Source organism: Zootoca vivipara, chromosome 2, assembly GCF_963506605.1.
Source record: "Zootoca vivipara chromosome 2, rZooViv1.1, whole genome shotgun sequence".
Classification (NCBI taxonomy): Eukaryota; Metazoa; Chordata; class Lepidosauria; order Squamata; family Lacertidae; genus Zootoca; species Zootoca vivipara.
In genome coordinates this window covers 3,861,089-3,882,188 of record NC_083277.1, presented here as the reverse complement: position 1 = coordinate 3,882,188, position 21,100 = coordinate 3,861,089, and the positions used below count along the sequence as shown (strand labels likewise).

General features: G+C 46.4%; 2 protein-coding genes across 9 annotated transcripts in view; one reads left to right on the top strand and one right to left on the bottom strand.

Moving 5' to 3' along the window:
* The window catches only part of LOC118081131 (uncharacterized), a 28,948-nt gene extending 18,700 nt beyond the window's left edge, over nt 1-10,248 (bottom strand). For 3 of the 7 annotated variants that reach the window (XM_060268991.1, XM_060268994.1, XM_060268997.1), the window contains exons 1-5: nt 9,363-10,036; nt 7,370-7,516; nt 5,885-5,965; nt 3,940-4,022; nt 1,630-1,756 (exon numbers count right to left, since the gene is read on the bottom strand). In XM_060268991.1, coding sequence (XP_060124974.1) covers nt 1,630-1,756; nt 3,940-4,022; nt 5,885-5,965; nt 7,370-7,403 — 325 coding nt within the window. In that variant the 5' untranslated portion in view covers nt 7,404-7,516; nt 9,363-10,036. Of the gene's footprint in view, nt 1-1,629; nt 1,757-3,939; nt 4,023-5,884; nt 5,966-7,369; nt 7,517-9,362; nt 10,039-10,110 lie in introns of those variants that run through there. The other 4 variants (XM_060268993.1, XM_060269007.1, XM_060268999.1 and 1 more) reach the window with 4 other exon arrangements.
* Nucleotides 10,249-17,467: 7,219 nt separating this feature from the next.
* The window catches only part of LOC118081112 (alpha-2-macroglobulin-like), a 54,625-nt gene continuing 50,992 nt past the window's right edge, over nt 17,468-21,100 (top strand). The window contains exons 1-3 of one of the 2 annotated variants that reach the window (XM_035107300.2): nt 17,468-17,686; nt 19,213-19,390; nt 20,479-20,644. In XM_035107300.2, the coding sequence (XP_034963191.2) occupies nt 17,592-17,686; nt 19,213-19,390; nt 20,479-20,644 (439 nt within the window). In that variant the 5' untranslated portion in view covers nt 17,468-17,591. Of the gene's footprint in view, nt 17,687-19,212; nt 19,391-20,444; nt 20,645-21,100 lie in introns of those variants that run through there. The other variant, XM_035107301.2, reaches the window with a different exon arrangement.

The following is a 21,100-nucleotide window of genomic DNA, read 5'->3' as shown; positions in this document are numbered from 1 at the left end:
AAAAGCAAATAAATAGCAAAAGGAAGGTGCAGTGGGAGTGTTGCTTGTTGGATCAGCATCTTAGCTTGCGCCTTCCTTGTACCTAATCCTCTTGCCTTGCTTTCGTTCTGCCCTGATTTAGGCATTCAACTGAGCTGGGAGTTCAAGCTCTTCGTCCGGCAGCGCGAGGCAAGACCCCAAGAGGACAAGCCAGCTCTGTTCCCCTCACAGCTGCAGCATAGCAGAGAGAAGAGCAGACTCCCTGTTTGGACCAGCCCACCACCTCCAAAGTGTGGGAATGTTGAGGAAGGTAGGAGAGGATTTCTTGATTAAATATAAGCCGTTCTCACTCACGCTAGTGAGCAAGCAGCAAAGCAGGTTGCCGGAAGAAAGCTGATGGATTCGTTAGAATAATTTAAGTTAAGCAATCCTGTCTGGATTGTTCATGGTAAGTTCCCCCTTTTTATTCCCCTCTTAAAATGATAACAACGTGTCTTGTTTAAAAGTAAAAGTAAAGTTTACAGTCGTACCTTGGAAGTCAAACAGCCTAGTTCTCAAACATTTTGGCTCCCAAACGATAGAAAGCCGGAAGTGACTGTTTCACTTTTCTAATATTCTTTTGGAACCGGAAGTCCGACGTGGCTTTCGCGGCTTCCGATTGGCTGCAGGAGCCAATCAGAAGCCGCACTTTGGTTTTTGAACGTTTTGGAAGTCGAAGGACTTTCAGAATGGATTCTGTTCAACTTCTAGGGTACGACTGTACTTACACTCAGTTCACTGTAGTATTCGGAAGGCGGGCTTTCTACCTTGTGGCTTCCATCCTCTGTAAGGATGGGCCATGTGCTGCTGGCTAAGAGCCAGAAGAGAGGAAGATGGCAAAAGAGCCAGAAGAGAAGAAGATGGCTGGCCCTTTTATAGGGTCTGGTAGGGTCACACCCATCTACCTGGTCACACACAGGGGGAGGAGGCGGCAGAGCAGGTATGACAGGAAGCCCTCCCTGTCTGGAGCAACATTCCCCTGTTTGTCCACTCTAGGCAACAGGAAATGTTGTGTTTGACTACTTCAGTGATGATACATCCCACACAAAGGAGACCCAGGAATCATCGTCTCGTTTCTCAACTGACTCCTCCTCAATTGACTTGCTGCTCCAGAGAAGCGGACACAGAGCAATGGATTCAAGCTACAAGAAAGAAGATTCCACCTAAACATTAGGAAGAACTGACAGTAAGAGCTGTTCGACAGTGGAACTTGCTGCCACTGAGAGTGGTGGAGTCTCCTTCATTGGAGGTCTTTAAGCGGAGGCTTGACAGCCATCTGCCAGGAATGCTTTGATGGTGTTTCCTGCTTGGCAGGGGGTTGGACTGGATGGCCCTTGGGGTCTCTTCCAACTCTATGATTCTATGATTCTATGACTTATTGGCCATGCCAGAAGGAATCACCTCAGGAATGAAGCTGGACCAGGCTTTACTGTAGATACGTCCAGCATCCTGTTCTCACTGGGGCCAATGAGATGCCCCATCAGGTAGCCCAAGGCCTAAGCTTAGTCAGAATGGACCACTGGCTACATCCTTCCTCCCTGGAAACATCTTAACCAGTAAGTAATGAGAATCACAGGAGGTCGATCCAAAAAGGGGAAATGGGGTCATTACCCAGAGAGGCCACATTCTGGTAGTTCTCCAGCATGACTTCCTTGTACAGAGCCCTTTGGCCTGGATCCAGCAGGGCCCACTCCTCCTCCGTGAAAATCACAGCCACCTCCTCAAAGGACACCAGACCCTAAAAGAAGAAGAAAGAATTACTGCAATATACAGTGGGACCTGTACTTACGAATAACTCTACTTACGAATGGAGCTCCGTCCGCCATCTTGGAAGCGGTTTAGATAGGATTTTTTCTACTTATGAATTTTTAGATAGGGTTGCTTCGACATACGAATTTATTCTCCCAATGCATTCCTATGGGATTCAACTTACAAATTTTTTTGACTTATGAATGTGCGTTCGGAACACATTAAATTCATAAGTAGAGGTACCACTGTATACCATCATCCCGGTGTTTTTTTTTTTGCTTTTTCTATGTTTTTAACGTCCGGTGTTTTATGGCATTTCTATACAGTGGTACCTCGGTTTATGAACACAATTGGTTCCAGAAGTCTGTTCATAAACTGAAGCGTTCCTAAACTGAAGCGAACTTTCACATTGAAAGTAATTGAAAGTGGATTAATTCGTTTCAGACGGGTCTGCGGAGTACTCAACCTGAAGCGTACTTAACCCGAAGCATGGGTGTAATTGGTTCCGGAAGTCTGTTCATAAACTGAAGCGTTCATAAACTGAAGCGAACCTTCCCATTGAAAGCAATGGAAAGTGAATTAATCCGTTCCAGATGGGTCCGCGGCATTCGTAAACCGAAAATTCATAAACCGAGGTGTTCGTAAACCGAGGTTCCACTGTATAGCGCTGGGAGTTGCCCAGAGTGGCTGGGGCAACCCAGTCAGATGGGCGGAACAACAACAACAACAACAACAACAACAACAATTCTCCAAAGCAATAGCAGAAAAGCAAAAGGACAAAACAACAGCTTGCTGGATAAGAATAAGAATAATTTATTTATATGCCACCCATTTGAATGAGTCGCCCCAGTCAGATAAGGTCACTGGTCCACCTGGTCCAGCATCCTGTTCTCACAGTGGCCAACCAGATGCATTGTGGGAAACCAGTAAGCAGGACCAGAGCACCACAACTCTCTCAATTTCTGCGGTTTCCAGCAACTGGCATTCAGAAGCATTGCGTCCTCTGTTGCTCCATGAATCTGTCTAATCCTCTTTTAAAGTTTGGCAGCCATCACTGCCTCCTGTGGGAGTGTCTGAATGCTGCCAGCGGCTCCCGGCTGGTTGCCCAGGGAAGTATAAAGACAAAGAAAATTTCTTACAGTCCTTTTTTTAAATTTCAAAGCCATAGAACCCAGCCTCTTGGATAATGGCGTTGTCCCGAGTGAATCGCCACCACCCGTCTCTCCCACTTCCTCACTCGTCATCATCATCACGTCCTCTACGGGTGCCGCTAAGTGCCCTCTGAGCTCTTTGCTCTCCTACTTTTAAGGCTCGCCGGGTTCTGGGAGATGGTGGGTCTGGAATGCTTTCTAGTGGCAACTGGTCAGCCAGCTGCTGCTCTGCCTCTCCCATCATTTCCCATCATTTCCCCTCATCTGCCTCCAAGCTGTGACCTCCCTCAAAACTCCTGTTGTAAATCTAGACTGTCTTCCTCTTCCTCCTCCCTGGGAGGGTCCGGAGGGGGAGGCGGTCTTCCCAGTATTTAACTTCAGCCCAGTCTCTGACTGGGAGCAAATTCCACACTTTGAACCATGCGCCCCGTGAGAGTTCCCAACAGAAGCAAACCACTGTTACAAAGAACTCCACACAGTGAGGAGTTGCGCTCAAATTCTCTTGCTGGTTTCCCACAATGCATCTGGCTGGCCACTGTGAGAACAGGATGCTGGGCAAGATGGGCCAATGATCCAATGTTAGAAACTCAGATATGTAAGCTGTTCGCCAAATGGAGCCTTAAACCTTGGTTACGGAATGGCTAGTTGCAAGTGATTTTTTTTTCAAGGTCTTTTCTAAAGCAATTTTACTCATGCGTTGCATGGGGTGCCATTTTGACTCTCGGCACCACCCAGGTGACTTGCGCCCGCAGTGCACGGGGCTGCAGTTTTACTCTCGAGTCTCGGCCAGAACACATCTCAAAACTGGTCGCAATTAGACCGTGCCGAGTTGCAAAACCCTGAAATTTTGAGCACTGTAGGAAGCCCCATTGCCTTGAAGCAGGCAGGACTCAACTGGAGGAGGCTCCTCCCACTGAAGGGGGAGAAAGGAACCTATTTGCATAGCCCCGCCTCTGAAGCAAGTGGGAGGAGCAACCCTCCCAGGACAACCACCTCCACTCAACGTGGACCCCTCCCCTACCTGCGCTGGGTGCAAAGCAGCTCTGTCCACTTCGCCACAAGGAGGAAAGGATCCGGAACGCGTCAGTGACGTTTGTCCCCTGCCTGTCAGGGTGACAAGAAGAAAAGCACACCAGCGAAGATATTTTCAGCGTCACTTGCTTGAGAAGCCTGTCTCCCTATTTGCTGCGGGGTACAATTTAAGGTGTGACTCCCCTGAGGAGATGCTGCAGCATTTGGTTTGATTTATATATTTGCTGAGATAAATATTTATAGGACGCTATTCATTTAGAATCATAGAATCATAGAGTTGGAAGAGACCACAAGGGCCATCCAGTCCAACCCCCTGCCGAGCAGGAAACAGAATCAAAGCATTCTTGACATATGGCTGTCAAGCTTCTGCTTAAAGACCTCCAAAGAAGGAGACTCCACGACACTCCTCGATAGCAAATTCCACTGCCGAACAGCTCTTACTGTCAGGAAGTTCTTCCTAATGTTTAGGCGGAATATTCTTGTAGTTTGAATCCATTGCTCCGTGTCCGCTTCTCTGGAGCAGCAGAAAACAACCTTTCTCCCTCCTCTATATGACATCCTTTTATATATTTGAACATGGTTATAATTTCAAAAATATCAGACTGCTTCACAACATTTATACATACGGTAAATAAAAATTAGACATCCTGTTTTCACGGTGGCCCACCAGACGCCTGTGGGAGATCGGCTAGCCAGGTTCCGCCCCTACTCTCTCCATGCCATGTTTCATCTTATAATCTTAGAATAACAGAATTGTAGAACTGGAAGGAATCCCAAGGGTCCTCTAGTCCAAACTCCTGCAATGCAGGAATCTCTACTAAAGCATCCATGACAGATGACTATCCAACCGCCACTTACAAATCTCCCATGAAGGAGAGTCCACCATCTCCTGTGGGAAACCGTTCCACTGCTGAACAGCTCTTACTGTCAGAAAGGTCTTCCTGGTGTTTAGCCCCAATCTCCTTTCTTGAAGCCATGGGTTCGAGTTTTACCCTCCAGGGCAGGAGAAAACAACTGGCTCCATCTTCCATGTGACAGCCCTTGAGATAGTTGAATAAAGCTGTCACCTCTTACTTGCCTTTTCTCTAAGCTAAAAGGTCCCAGAGGCTGCAACTTTTCATCTCAGGGGAGTTGCTTCATCCTTTCGATTATTCTGGCTGCCCTTTTCTCAATGATATGAAATAAATAAACCTTTCTGAACTCTGCAATGTCCTTTTGAGGTCCAATTCCGAGGGCCTTCTGGCGGTTCCCTGACTGTGAGGTTCAGGGAACCAGGCAGAGGGCCTTCTCGGTGGTGGCACCCGCCCTGTGGAATGCCCTCCCATCCGATGTCAAGGAAATAAACAACTATCTGACTTTTAGAAGACATCTGAAGGCAGCCCTGTTTAAGGAAGTTTTTAATGTTGTTGTTGTTGTTGTTGCTGCTGCTGTTGTTCCCCAGGAGGTCACTTCAGTGCTGCTAACTCAACTTCAACCCCCCCACCCCTGAGGTGCACTCCATTGTTTTTTTGAGGCGAACAGATGCCAACGATGGTTTTCGCATATCCATTTTCTTCAGTGTTTCAACTGAAGGGCTAACTTTTATTAAGGAGAACCACAAACAACTTGGGCTCTACATAAAAGCACAGCCACCTGCTTCTTTTGTCATATAGCATTTTATCAGAGCTGCCTCTGATCTTTCACATATAACACACACACACAAACCCCAAGCAGGACATTATATCTGAAGGACATATTATTATTATTATTTTGAGGGGAGGCGGCCAGAACTGCACACTGTATTCCCGTTCTGGCCACACCATAGATTTGTCTAACGCCAGTGTGATTTTCAGCTCCTTGCCTAATAAACCCCCAGAATGAGCTTGGCTCCCCTCCATTGCACGTCAAGGGAACCAGGCGTGAACAGAGTCCCAGAGCAAGTCAAAAATCCCTACCTGCAGATCCGTCCCGGACAAATTGCTCCTCTACTTCTTTCAACCAGGAGATGAGGTGTGGCCGTGGAATCAGAGGTCCTTCTTTAAAAGACAATATAAACCATTCCGTTTTTGCAGATTCCCTGGGATGCCCAACACCCACCACCAGAGAAATAAGAACATGAGAATAGGCTGCTGGATCAGGCCGATGGCCCAGCTAGTCCAGTTTTTTTAATATTCTGTTGGGAGCTGTCCAGAGCTGCTGGGGAAACCCAGCCAGATAGGCAGGATATAAACAATTTATTATTATTATTATTATTATTATTATTATTATTATTATTATTTCCCAATGGGACGCCCGTAAGCAAGATGTGAACACAACTGGCATTTACCCCTACTGCAGCTTCGAGCAACTGGGATTCAGAAGCACTCTTTCTGTGGAGGCTAGTACCGGTATTGATTTTTAATATTAATACTGATTTTTAATATTAATTTAATATTAATTAAAATTAATATTAATTTAATATCAATTAAAATTAATATTAATTTTTAATATTAATTAAAATCAATTTAAAGAAATAAAGACAAACAGAGGAAAAAACGGGGGGATGGAAAAATGTGCATAATAAAAAGATATATACAAAAATGCAATACAGTCATATCTTGGAAGTTGAACGGAATCCGTTCCGGAAGTCCATTCGGCTACCAAAACGTTCGGAAACCAAAGCGCAGCTTCTGATTGGCCGCAGCTTCCTGCGCAGCTTCCTGCGGCCAATCGGAAGCTGCGCAAGCCCTGTCAGACATTTGGCTTCAAAAAGAACGTTCGAAAACCGGAACACTCACTTCCGGTTTTCAAACCTTCAGGAGGCGGAACGTTCAACTCCCAAGGCGTTCAGGAGCCGAGGTATGACTGTATTCCCATACGTTCATATATAGACTGATATAGTGTTATTATCCTAATACTTACGTAGATGTTAACAGCCTGACATTCTGCATAAACCCATTCCATCTGTTGTCCCATTTATCCAAACCAAGTCTGTAAGCAGTCATTGATCAAAGGGTATCATATCTTTATTCTCCCAGTTCACCAGTATCAGACTGGAGTCTAGCATTGTTGGCTAAGTAGGCATTGAGAGCCTGCCCTCTTCCCCGTGAATTTCTCTCATTCTCTTTTAAGGCTATCTGTGTTGGTGGGCATCACTGCCTCCTGCGGAAGCGAGTTCCGCAGTTTAACTATGCAGTGTGTGAAGAAACGCTTTCCTTTTTTTCCCTGTCGCTGGAGATTAAAAGAGGAGAGAGAGAATAATGTACACTTTCTCGGAGGGGAAAAAAAAGAGATAAAAGCAGGAATTCTCTAAATCAGGGTACCCAAACATGGGTGCTGTCTGGATGTTTTGGACTACAGCCCGGCTGGCGATCAGGAATGATGGGAGTTGTAGTCCAAAACATCCAACATGGAGGAAGGCTGTTTTGATCTATCGGAAGTGGGGAAAAGGGGGTTCTTACCTAGAGAGTCCACATCCCCATCATTCTCCAGCATGACTCCCCTGTACAGAGAGTTCTTCGGCCTGGACTCAACAGAGCCCACTCTGTTTCTTCCTTGTCCTGCTCCTTGGTGAATTGAACAGCCACCTCCTTGAAGGAAACAGGAAGCTGAAAGAAAAAAGCATGCAGTTCTCACCAGATGCAGAACATACAGGCAGAGGTGTTCGTATTGTAGAACTGCAGAGCTGGAAGAGACATTCAACCCCTTGCTTTGCAGGAATCAGGGCGAAAGAATGTAGCAGCTTACGAAAAGAATAAAACAATTGTTACCATTAAAGGAACATGTATGGAAGTGAGAGCTGGACCATAAAGAAGGCTGATCGCCGAAGAATTGATGCTTTTGAATTATGGTGCTGGAGGAGACTCTTGAGAGTCCCATAGACTGCAAGAAGATCAAATCTATCCATTCTTAAGGAAATCAGAGCCGAGTGCTCACTTGAAGGACAGATTGTGAAGCTGAGGCTCCAATACTTTGGCCACCTCATGAGAAGAGAAGAATCCTTGGAAAAGACCCTGATGTTGAGAAAGATGGAGGGCACTAGGAGAAGGGGACGACAGAGGACGAGATGGTTGGACAGTGTTCTCGAAGCTACGAACATGAGTTTGACCAAACTGCGGGAGGCAGTGCAAGACAGGAGTGCCTGGCGTGCTATGGTCCATGGGGTCACGAAGAGTCGGACACGACTAAACGACTAAACAACACCATTAAAGGCAACTACAGTATCTAAAACGTTCAGGAAGTAATGATTAAAACCAACCATAAGCTGAAAGCAGGTTAAAAAACAGACATCCACACACTGCAGGTCTGAAAAGGCTCGCCTAAATGGACATGTTTTCAGCAGGTGCCGAAAGAAGTACAGTGAAGGCTCCTGCCTGATGTCAAGAGGCAGGGAGTTCCGAAGTTCGGGTGCTGCTAAAAACATTCTTCCATCCAGTGATTTCAGCGATGCCAGGAACAATATTCGTCACCTGCATATATCTTTGCATTCTGAAAAAGGGCTCTCTGGTGTTGCATCTAAACCTTACATTTGTTTAATATGAAACCCATGTTTTCATACAGCCATTCCACCATATTCCTGGGCTAGTTTATGTAAACTTTATACAGTGGTACCTCGACTTATGAAGGTGATCCATTCCATGGCGCTCTTCGTAAGTCGAAACCTTTGGATGTCGAAGCATCCATTTTGCACATGCACGAAGCGCGATTTTGCGCTTTGAGCATGCGCAGACCACACGCGCAGCGAAAATACTTCCGGGGTTGCCGACTTCGTTAGTCGAAACCTTCGTAAGTCGAGGCATTCAGAAGTCGAGGTACCACTGTATATACACCCACACCCACACCCAAACTAATACATATACATATATAAACTAATAAAGAAGCAGTAGTATAATCTGGCTTGCATTCAACTAACTTTTGCATCCCTTGAATTGATTAATCATGACCAACTTCAATCCCTTAATTTCAGTGGGTCTACACCGAGTAAACATTAGTTGAATCTGAACAAAAAGTTTACACCTGGTGTGGGAAAAGCTCATTATTGAAGGGTGGCACATATATTTTTAAAGGAAACTACCATTCATTTACAGATTTATAATCTGCAGTTTCAGTGCCTGGCGTGCTCTGGTCCATGGGGTCACGAAGAGTCGGACACGACTAAACAACAACAAAGAAGAACATAGTAAGAGTTTGCAGGATGAGGCCAATGGTCCATTTAGTCCAACATCCTGTTCTCACAGCGGGTGCCTGTGGGAGAACCACCGGCAGGATCCGAGCATAAGAGCCCTCTCCCCTCCTGTGGCTTCAGGCAACTGGTACCCAGAAACATTGCTGCCTTGGACCATAAAGGAAGATTACACATTCTTGCATTACAAGAGACAGAGGAAAATCCTTGCTCTGCCCCACTTTCTCCATGCCCTGTGTGGCTTCATAAGCTTCCTGCCGCCTCTTACTTGCCTTTTTCTCTGAATGGAAACGTCTCAATTACGCTGCAACCTTCCTGCGCAGGGTTCTGTTCACCAGAGGACCGTATTCATTCATCCCTGTGAGTCGTGTGTCTGCTGAACTGCAGAGCCTAGCAAAGGCCGGGGGGGGGGGGTAGGCCAACCCAAACAGCCCCTGCGATTGCCAACAGCTGGAAACAGGCAGGCCTGGAGATGGCCCCCTGCCTGCAAACCCTGGAGAGGCGCTGCCAGCCAGTGCGGGCAGCATTGGGCTAGACAGACGAATTGCCTGATTCACTATATGGCAGCATCCTACGCGGAGCAGTTGCACGAAGTCCCGCTGTCAATCCCAGGCATCTCCAGGGAGAGAGACCCGCCCCCCTGCCACCCGGGGAGGACCGCTGCCGGCCTGTGCAGACAGTATTGAGCTGGGTGGACCCAAGGATCCGACTCGGTATAGAAGCAGCTTTGCAATGCAATCCTGCTTCTGGTCTGGAGTGGGAGGAATATCCTGAGTGGGGTGGGGGCTGCTTTGCTCTGCAGCGAGGAGCATAGAAAGACACCCCCCCCAAAAAAAATTATGGGTGCTCGGTAGGAATTTCCAATTCCGGCCACCCCCCTCCCCGCCCTTGGACCGGAAATCATTCCCCTTCCTTCCCTAGCCTTTGTCCTCCATTCCTCGGCTCCCCCCCTTTCCCCAAGCCCCCCTTTCTTTGACTTGGGGGGCTTCCCCTGCCCCCCCAAATGCCCTTTGCACTCACCGGGCGCTCCCGGGGAATGGGGCGGGGCTAGCGCAGCCACGCGTGGGAAAATCCGACGCTCCTTTCCCACGCGGGGGCCGAGCCGGAAGCGAAAGTGTTTTTTCAAAGGCGTACGCACCCACACTCGCGCTCACCCCGGCTGCTGCCTGTCTAGGAAGCCCGCCTTTCTTCCTTTAACCCTGAGATGCTAAGCGAGGGTGTTTATACTGTATATATAGCTTAATATATACACACACACTGTATATATTCTTTAAAAAGGCAGAGCTCAATTCGCCACGCGTTAAAGCCATAACTAGCATTTGTAGCGGAGTATTCCAAAAGGCACTTCCCCTCCCACTCCTCACTCCGCAGCCCACAGTTAAAACTTCTTCATGCCGCACAGCGGGGGTCCTTTACTTTTTTTTTAACACCTTAAACTGTGGAACTCCCTGCCACAAGAAGCAGCTTGGATAGCTTTGAAAAGAGGGTCCGACAAATCCATGGGGGAGAGGGCTACCGGTGGCTGCTAACTGGAATGGACGAAAGCTCATACCAATGACAAACTTAGTTGGTCTCTAAGGTGTTACTGGAATGAATTTTTTAATTTTGTTTCGATAGTTGGAAGCAGCTATGCTTTTGAATGTCCGGGGGCGGGCACAAGACACTCTCCTGGGGTTTCCAGCAACTGGCCTTCGAAAGGATTGCATCTCCCCTGGATCCCTTTTATAAAAAAAATTGCTGCTACATTGATTACTTTCCAGTCCACTGATGTAGGGGCTGACCAGAGGGACAAGTTGCATATTTTCCTTAGAAGAACTGCAATTCCCCACAACGACCCTTCGAGGTGGTATAGGCAGAGAGCCATAGCGACAGGCCCAGAATCACCCAGTGAGCTTCATGGTGGAGTGGAAATTTGAACCCTGGTCTACCAGGCCTTAGACCGGCAGGCTAACCACTACACCACACTGCCTCGTTCTAGCTGAGCACCTGTTATTGAACTCTCTAGAGAGAATTGACCCCCTTCACTTTCTCTTCTGATCTAGACATGGGTGGGGAGGAGCAGGGGGGACAGTTTCTCCACCCCCCCCCCAAAAAAATTCCAAGTAAATAAATAAATAAACTTAAGTAGAAATTGTAAAAAAAAGTTTTTGACAGGTTTTTCTGAGCACTTGGGACGAAAAGAAAATAATTTAGAACAGCTGTTCTTGAGACATTTCATTCTGAATCTGCTAGACGGAGCCAGACAGAGAATGGTGCCAGGTGGGTGTCCTGCCCCCCCCCACATATATCCTGCCCACCCCCATCATAATCCTGGCTATGCCCATGAACCCAGATGCCTGTAGGAAACCAGCAAGCAGGATCCGAGCACAAGAGCCCTCTCCTCTCTTGCAGTTTTCAGCAACCAGTATTCAGAAGGATTACTGCCTCCTGCTTTTGACACTCGAGGAGTATAATTCCAGGACCCATCTTATCTTTGCGATGGTAAGTTAGCTTTAAACTGTTTTCAGACTGTGTTTCAATGTTGTAACCCATCCTGGGACCTTAGGGACAGAGCCAGGATTATTTATTTTCTCAACAACAGTTATTTTAAATTACTTTATTTTGACCCCAAGTGCTCGAGGGGGGGGGAACTGTCAAAATTTTCAGTCATTTGAAACTTAAGAAGTTAAATAAACAAAAGAGAAACTTTTTCAACACTTCCTTCTCAATTTCCAGTGCAGTTTTTCTGTGCACACTCAGTAAGCAAAGCCCATGGCACCGTTGACCTTAGCCGGGTCTTTACACCAGGAGTCAGCAAGGTTTACCTTGCCTAGGCCGCTTCACTCCAGTGGAGATCCCTCTGTGGGGTGGATTGTGCGGGTGAGCGCGTGTGCCTGCGATTTCCGGCGTCTGCATCTGCGCAAACACGACTTCCGGCGTCTGCATCTGTGGACACGCGATTTTCGGCACCGCGGAAGCGAGTCCACATGCCGCGCTGCGCCGGTTTAGCACAGCGCACGAGGACTCGCCAAGCGGGCGGCTCGGTTCAGGGGCAGCTCGTGGGCCAGTTAAACAACCCCTGTGGGCCGCTTGTGGCCCACGGGCCTTAGGTTGCCGACCCCTGCTTTACACTCTGCTAGGTCCTGAATGACTGCTCTGTGGTACAATTGGCACATGGCTGAGCAAGAGAGATGGCCAGTTAGACCCACTGCTGTAGTATCCTAAATTCTGGCGTTCTGTAGAGAATGGCCCACACATTTCAACAAGGATGAAACTGTTCGGTTTCTGATAATTAGTTCTCATGGGAAACTTACAGATTCTTGCTTCATACAATTAACTCAAGGCACTGTCAATTTACCCTTGGCAGGAAGCCAAGGTCTGCTTGGCCTGGAAACTACTCTCTGATTGGTTAATGACCAGCACTGAACTCTGTTATCCAGGAATGCTAGCACAGTTGTTCCTTGTTGGTTGTTAGGAGTAGGAGTGCTGCGTATGGTTGGAGAGAGAGAGAGAGAGAGAGAGAGAGAGAGAGAGAGAGAGAGAGAGAGAGAGTAAGGATTTATTTTGCTTTGCTTTGTATGCAGAAACTCTGCTGGTTTTATTTTCTTTTAATAAATCCTGTAAATAGTTATTCTGCGTCTAGCCGACTAGTCATCTCCACCTCAACTAGCTTCTGCGCTGTGCAAGAAAACTCTGCTACGTTTGAGCTAAAGCCACTAGAGCTATGCCTGACACTTCAAAATTCTAATACGTGTAATAAAAGCAAGCACTGCCTTTTTCTAGGGGAATTCTTGCCAGGGAGGGGGATTGTGGTAACTCAGCAAGCATTTCAATTTCAAATATTCTGATTATTTCAACTTTTAGTTAAGTACTTTTATTTATTGATTTGATTTTTTTTTTGGGGGGGGAGCAGCTGCCCCCCTGGCTATGGGAAGAAATGGGCAGGTACTGATATTAACAATGTCAATGAGAGAGATTATAATGGGAACAAAACTATGGTGCAATATCTATGCTATTTAGGCTAAAATCAAAGCTTGCCAGTGAAATACACCCCATCTTTCTGTGTTAAGTAAAGCTGTGCACCAGACCCAGCCCAAATGGTGATCCTGAACGAAATTGCATCCATTTGGGGAAATCTGGGCTTGAACCAGATTGAGTGGAGACAGCCAGAGATTGTCCTGAATCGCTTCGGCCCACCTAGAGAGATCTGGTACTGATAAATGGCAAGACAGTTAGGCGACCAAACACAGTAGTAGAAAATAAATCCTCTTAACTCTCTTGGAATTCCTTTGCAGTAAACATATGTCTTCTTCTTTGGCGATCACTTGTAGCTGAGTAAGATTGTCTTCCATAAACACAGTTTTAACAGTGAGTCTGTAAGTGACTGTGGAGGCCAGTTCTGGATCTACACGTCCTTCCAAAGTGGGGACATTGGATTCCAGGCGGGAGTTGATCATGGTGTGGATTTGCCAAGTTACAGGTAGGTAGCCGTGTTGGTCTGAGTCGAAGCAAAATAAAAAAATTCCTTCAGTAGCACCTTAAAGACCAACTAAGTTTATATTTTGGTATGAGCTTTCGTGTGCATGCACACTTCTTCAGATACACTAGAAACAGAAGTGTCAGACCCTATATATATACAGAGGGTGGTGGGGGTGGGTGGGAATGGGTGATGGGCTGATGGGAGTGGTAAACCTGTAGATGGCTGTTAATGGCTGCTGATGGCTGCAATTAGTCCTGGGCTGAGATGGCTGTTAATGGCTGCTGATGGCTGCAATTAGTCCTGGGCAGAGGTGCTAAAGAAAGCTTGATCATGCATAATGAGATAAGAATCCGATGTCTCTATTCATGCCAGGTGCTTCCATGGTTTTAAGCTTGGTAATGATTTCCAATTCAGCAACTTCTCAGACTGGAAAGAGACACTTCTGTTTCTAGTGTATCTGAAGAAGTGTGCATGCACACGAAAGCTCATTGAAGGAATTTTTTTATTTTGGATTTGCCAAGCGTGCCTTCCTCTTAGCACGTTTCTCCCTTGCGTCCTGAGATCGAGTTTCTTCAAAGCCCATGACACCTTTGGTAAAGACTGTTCTCCAACTGGAGCGCTCAGTGTTTATACTACATTTTTAAAGATTTGCCTTGAGGCAGTCTTTAAACCTCTTTTGTTGACCACCAGCATTACGCTTTCCATTTTTAAGTTCGGAATAGAGTAGTTGCTTTGGAAGACGATCATCAGGCATCCGCACAACATGACCAGTCCAACGAAGTTGATGTTGAAGAATCATTGCTTCAACACTGGTGCATAGCTGCCAAGTTTCCCGCTGAAAAATGTGGGATCAGCAGCAGCACGGAACTGGAAGTTGCTTCTACGCATGTCTGGAGATGCGTAGAAGCAACTTCCGGTGCCACTCTGCCCGATTTTCGGTGCCCAGGCATGGGTGGAGCGGAACCGGAAGTCGCTTCTGCGCATAGAAGCGACTTCTGGTGCCGCGCAACCCATGTCTGGGCACCGGAAATAGGGCGGCACCAGTGTCGGCACCCAAAATGGAGCCTCCCCGGCAGGTAGGAAATCCGGGGGATTTACAGGATTTTTTCCAATCCGGGCTGCCAGCAGGAAACGGTTTAAAATACGGGGGTTTCCCACGAAAAACGGGAGACTTGGCATTTATGCACTGGTGATCTTTGCTTCTTCCAGTACACTGATATTAGTTCGCCTGTCTTCCCAAGTTATGTTTACAAATTTTTTGAGACACCGTTGATGGAATCTTTTGAGGAGTTGGAGATGGCGTTTATAAGTGGTCCATGTTTCACAAGCATATAGTAAGGTGAATAATATACAGTCCCTATTCTCACTGTGGCTGAGCATGGTGACTTGTTTGGGACACAATGCCTCAGGGCCTTGCAAGGAGGGTAAGGCAGGCTGGGTAAATGATTACACTATTTCCTCATGAGAACCTCAATCAAAATGTGCCCCATTCATATTTGTTTGCCCTTTTGTTCCTTGGGCTGTATCCAGACAGCAGGTGAAGGCTGAGTTACCTCCCGGAGGAAATTGTGCAAACAATTCTTTTATTTGCCTGCTTTTTCCTGGAAGCAGCTATGTCTATGTCAACTGTCTCGTCTTTGGAGGGAGGCTTGCCAACTGCTCCTCAGCCCCCGGAAGTTGTTCAGAGGGCATGTTTATCTGTGGGCGTTTTATACATTAAAAATAAAATAAATTCATGCCACTTCAAACTGGGTGTAGAGGTCTAACATTGCACAGCCCTTTTTGCCGCTGCCTTGCTCCCTACCGGCCTCTGTGACCATCGCCACTGCCCTCGCGTGAAGTGCAGGCCCTGCTCGACTGAGAAATGGCACCGCAGAACTGTGAAATTGTGCAGCTGGAAGGGACCTAAAAGTTCATCCAGTCCAACCCCCTTCAGTTCAGGAATCGCAGCAGCTCAGGCAAGCTCTGCGGGCTTTGCTCTATTTGATAAGGCGAGGGAAGGTGTTGAGTGTTATGTATCCACTGGTCTGTGTTTGCCTGAGCCTGAGTCTGGACTAAGGATTCTGAGCTCCTGTGTTCTGCTTGGACACACGATGTCCAATCACAGAACATTTCAGGATTTGGGCCTCTGCCATTGGCCCTTGAACTCTGAGTTGTGATTCGCAGCTTGGAAGTTTAGACAACCAATCACGTTGGGAGTGGGAGTGGCCCAGGCTTTCAGGATTGTATATAAACAGTTGCTTTGCCCCTGTTTCCCAGTTATGTAGTTCAATAAAGGTTCTTGCTGTTATCACTGTGTCTTGCCTTGTAGGAACCCACCTACAGCTGTTTCTGCTGTTCTCAAAGTCATAGTCTGGGAAATGCTCCCTGGGCTGGGGGGGGGGCAAGGCAGGTGGAAAAGCCATTGCCTGATGACCAGCATAAAGTCTCTCTCCCCTCAGTTCCCCTTAGTAATTATCAATAGCTCTCTTCTCCACAAAACGTTTAATCTCGTCTGAAACTGCCTAGGTAAGTGACCACCACTGCCTCCTGTGGGAGTGAGTTCCACAGATTATGTAACCAGCTCAGTATATACTCTCTAGAAGTGACCTATACTCCTCCATGGGATGGGGTAGAGGGAAGAGCAGATCCCAGTGGACTTTCTCAGCTAAACTCTGACGCTTACGCTTCCTTGCTTCAGTGTCCATCCTGGAAGAGGGCGAAAAGGCCCTCACAAAAGAGTCATTGAACACCTTAAGAGGAGAGCTGCTTCCGTACAACCTGTTTATTGAGCATTCACGTTCACTTCCTTGTGAGAAGGCAATACAATGTTGAGTCAAGCAATGGTTGCCCCACATTTCCCGGTGTATTTCCTCCACCACTTTCCTTACTGCAAATAGCCCAATTTCAGGGTGAGGTCGATGATGGAGGGAGTCTGGTACTGCATAAATTTCCTCGTTGCACTGTGCCAGATATTTGGAGAAATAGAGTGCTTGAAACGCATAAAAATGGGCTAGATGCACTGGGTTAAAGCTTACCAAAAGGTAGCATTATTATCAATTTACAATGGAGTGGAAGGTTCGCAGGCTAGCTCACAAATTTATTGACAGCTGCACGAGTTATTATAGCTAGGAAGCGGAAAGTGAATATAAAACGGAAGAATGGTATAAAGAGGTGTGGGATTTGGCTACTCATGAGAAATTAGCATGTGCTACGGTATTAAGGTAAGATGGGGCATATTCAAGATAAATTATTTTGCGGAAGGTATTTGTAGAATTTGGTACTGTTAAAACGGAAAGGGGTCAAACCATCGCAAGAGGTGCTGAAATTTTGGGAGGTTGGATAGTTACAATGGAATGGTCTCGGGGGTGGGGGCGTACATTTTAATTTTTTAAAATTTATTATTATTGCTTTGTCAAAATAAATAGTAATAATAATAATAATAATAATAATAATAATACAGTGGAACCTCGGTTGTCAAACATAATCCATTCTAGAAGACCGTTCAAATTCTGAAATGTTGACCAACCAAGACACAAAGGGCTGTCGCCAATTTTCACTGAGAAAATGGAAAAACACGCTTTGGAAGCCGTTTGACTTCCGAGGCGCGTTTGAAAATGGAAGCAATTACTTCCGGGTTTTTGGCGTTCGGGTTCCGAAACGTTTGGCTCCCGAGATGCTTGAAAACCGAGGTTCCACTGTGGTAATAAATGGACCGGATGAGCCTTTTGGTCTCTCCCAACTCAACAATTCCATGAGAACCTGGCACCAAATAAGCCTTCTTCCTGGCACTTGGCGTAGCTTCCCAGCACCCGGCTGAAATGCAGGCCATTGCCTTGCATAGGAGACCCTGCTAGTGACCTCTTTACTCTGTTTGCTTGGCAAAGGCACCTTCTGTGGGCTGTTGCAGCTTCCCTTCTCCATTGCTCCAGCACAGTCCCAGCCCCCTGGCCTGTTATCTCCTCTGCCTTGCAAAGAGAGCCAGTGTGAAGGTCGATGTGGGAGCAGCAGCAGCAGCCAAGAGCCAGCCTCCACCACCACCACCTCGCTTGCCCACGGCTGAATGATGTGGAAGGGCCAGATCCTCGGAGGACCCAGCGCCTTTCTCCTCCTGCTGTTCCTTCTTCCGGGGGACACCTCGGCACCTAGCGCAGTACCGTAAGCCACTTGCCTGGACACCTTCCCCTTCTCCTTCTCTCCTTGCCCTTTCCACAAACTAGTTGAAATAAAATCCGCTTAATTGTATAGATTAGAACCATGGAATTGTAGAGTTGGAAAGGGACCAAATTGTACCTTTTCTGTTTGGCGCTACTCTGCATGGTATTGCATTTCTATTATTTTGGAAAGGACATAAAAATATCATCTTATTTTTTATTTATTTTTGAATATATCTTTATTGTTTAAAATTTATACAACAGACACATATTACACATATACATATTACACACCTACCAACATAAAATTCGCCTCATAATAACACAAATCTAAAGACAAACATAAAAACACATTGTTCTATAGTTTTCTAAATTATACTCTGTTTATCAAAATCTAAAAGAAAAACCTTCCAATTAAACTTGCTGTATTTTATCTTTTTTCTTAATATTTTTGCAGTTTGTACAGTATATACGTTACATATTTCCATCCTTTAATCCTATATTTAGCAATTTATTTAACAAGGCACAGTCTAGTTCTGCCAATGGAGTTTCTTTTACGTTATTGTTTTTCAAATATTCTTTGAAGGCTCCCCATTCCTTATTGACTACTTGTTTCATCTGACCTCTTATTCTACCTGTTGTTTTTGCCAGTTGCATGTATTCTACCATTAAAGACTGCCAGAAAATATCTGAGAAAATATTGCTCATGTATGGAACAGTTGCAGGCAGAATACTGATGGTGAGAAATTGGAAAAACAAAACAATACCCAATATAATGGACTGGCAGTCAAAAATATCATCTTAAACAAAACAACATGGGTTGTGGCCACCTGTAATAAACCATAGAAAGCAAGCCTTATGAGGAACGGTTGAAGGAGCTGGGTAGGAAAAGTGGAGACTGAGAGGAGAGACGATAGCCCTCTTCAGATATCCTAAGCACTGTCACATGGAAGAAGGAACAGGCTTGTTTTCTCCTGCTCTGGAGGGTAGGACTCGAACCCATGGCTTCAAGTTACAAGAAAAGAGATTCCGACTCAACATTGGGAAGAACTTTCTGACAGCAAGAGGTGTTTGAGGTTTTTAAGCAGAGATTGGATGGCCATCTGTCATGGAGGCTTTATTTTTAAAAATAAATAAATCAATTTTTATTAGATTTTCACTTACAAATCAATCATATCAAACCAATTATTCCAAATTATACAAATATATATCTATTAAACCAAATATTATGCCAAATTATAAATTTTTTGCTTCCCCATGCTTCAAATTCTGAGGGTTCTGAATATCGATAAACGCTGCCATTCTAATCAAAGTTCCAAGTTCTTTCCAGTCCTTTTAATCCAACATAGTCCAGATCTTTTCCAACAGTTCTAATAATATTGTTCTCTTCTGTCATGGAGGCTTTGGATGAGATTCTGTATTGCAGGGGGTTGGACTAGAGGACCCCCGGGGTCCCTTCCAACTCTAAGATTCTATAATTCTATGTCCTCATTCCCTGATTCCCCCGACTGGGTCCCCCTTTCCCCCCAGGGAGTACTTGGTTCTGGTCCCCTTCATCATCCAAGCAGAGACCTCCGAGAAGATCTGTGTCCATTTGAGCCCCCGGAACGAGTCAGTGACGGTGCACATCACCCTGGGATATCTAGCAGAGACTCGCACCAGCCATGTCGTGTCCAAGACGAATACATTCCAGTGCATCCCATTCCGGGTGAGTTTTTCTCGCTTGCCATTTTGTTTTCTGTTACTGATCAAGATGTCCGGGCATTTTTCCAAGGAAAAGCAGGATTGTTGTGCTCACAGAGGAAGCTGTCTTATCCCAAGTCAGGACACTGGCCTCTTCCAGCTCGGAACTGACTTGGCAGCAGCTCTCCAGGATTTTGGACTCCGTCCTCAGTAGGACCGTGCCCATCCTCACCGATCCCGATCCACCCCATGGCCTTGGACCTGAAACCTTCCAACCTGGCTGCCCTGCTCTCCGTCAACCCAAGGATTAGTACCTATCCCTCTCTGAATCCAGTTCCAAATTAGCTGGGTGTCAAGGCTTCAGGAAAGCTATTTCTTCCTCAGCTGCAGCAAGAGCAGAGAAAACATGGCAGAGTCTTTTTTAAATGAATTTATTCATTCCTAAACCAGTGTGGTGTAGTGGTTAAGAATGGTAGACTTGTAATCTGGGGAACCGGGTTCACGTCTCCGCTCCTCCACATGCAGCTGCTGGGTGACCTTGGGCTAGTCACACTTCTCTGAAGTCTCTCAGCCTCACTCACCTCACAGAGTGTTTGTTGTGGGGGAGGAAGAGAAAGGAGATTGTTAGCCGCTTTGAGACTCCTTAGGGTAGTGATAAAGCGGGATATCAAATCCAAATTCTTATTATTATTTATACCCTGCCCACTCTGGGCAGCTTCCAACAGAAAAATAAAATAATCGATTAAACATTAAAAGCCTCCCTAAACAGGGCTGCCTTCAGATGTCTTCTAAAAATCTGGTAGCTGTTTATCTCCTTGACATCTGATGGGAGGGCGTTCCACAGGGCGGGTGCCACCACCGAGAAGGCCCTCTGCCTGGTTCCCTGCAACTTGGCTTCTCGCAACAAGGGAACCGCCAGAAGGCCCTTGGTACTGGACCTCAGTGTCTGGGCAGAAGGATGGAGACGCTCCATCAGGTATACTGGACCGAGGCCGTTTAGGGCTTTAAAGGTCAGCAACAACACTTTGAACTGTGCTCGGAAACATACTGGGAGCCAATGTAGATCTTTCTTCTCTAAGGCTGCTGCCTTCCCGCGTCCCCCTCTTCTTCAAGGTCCCCAAATGGAGTAATTTTCCCGGTACCTCTGAGGCCACCTTGGAGGTGGAGGTGGAGGTGGGGATGCTGACATTACACAGCCGGAAACAGGTGCTGGTCAGGAACCCGGAGAGCCTGGTCTTCGTCCAGACAGACAAGCCCATTTACAAGCCAGGACAGGAAGGTAAGTGAGGGGCAGCAGTGGCGGCAGTGAGAGTGGGAGAATCCCCTACAGATCACGCTTCCCCTTTCCAAATACAGTCACACCGCGGTTTAAGTACGCTTCGGTTTGAGTACTTTCAGTTTAAGTACTCCGCGGACCCGTCAGGAACGGATCAATCCACTTTCTATTACTTTCAATGGGAAAGTTTGCTTCAGGTTAAGTACGCTTCAGGTTAAGTACGGACTTCCAGTACCAATTACACTCATACTTTGGGTTAAGTACGCTTCAGTTTAAGTATTCCACGGACCTGTCTGGAACGGAGTAATCCACTTTCCATTACTTTCAATGGGAAAGTTCGCTTCAGGTTAAGTACGCTTCAGTTTAAGTACTCCGCGGACCATCTGGAACGGATTAATCCACTTTCCATTCCTTTCAATGGGAAAGTTGACTTCAGGTTAAGTGCGCTTCAGGTTAAGA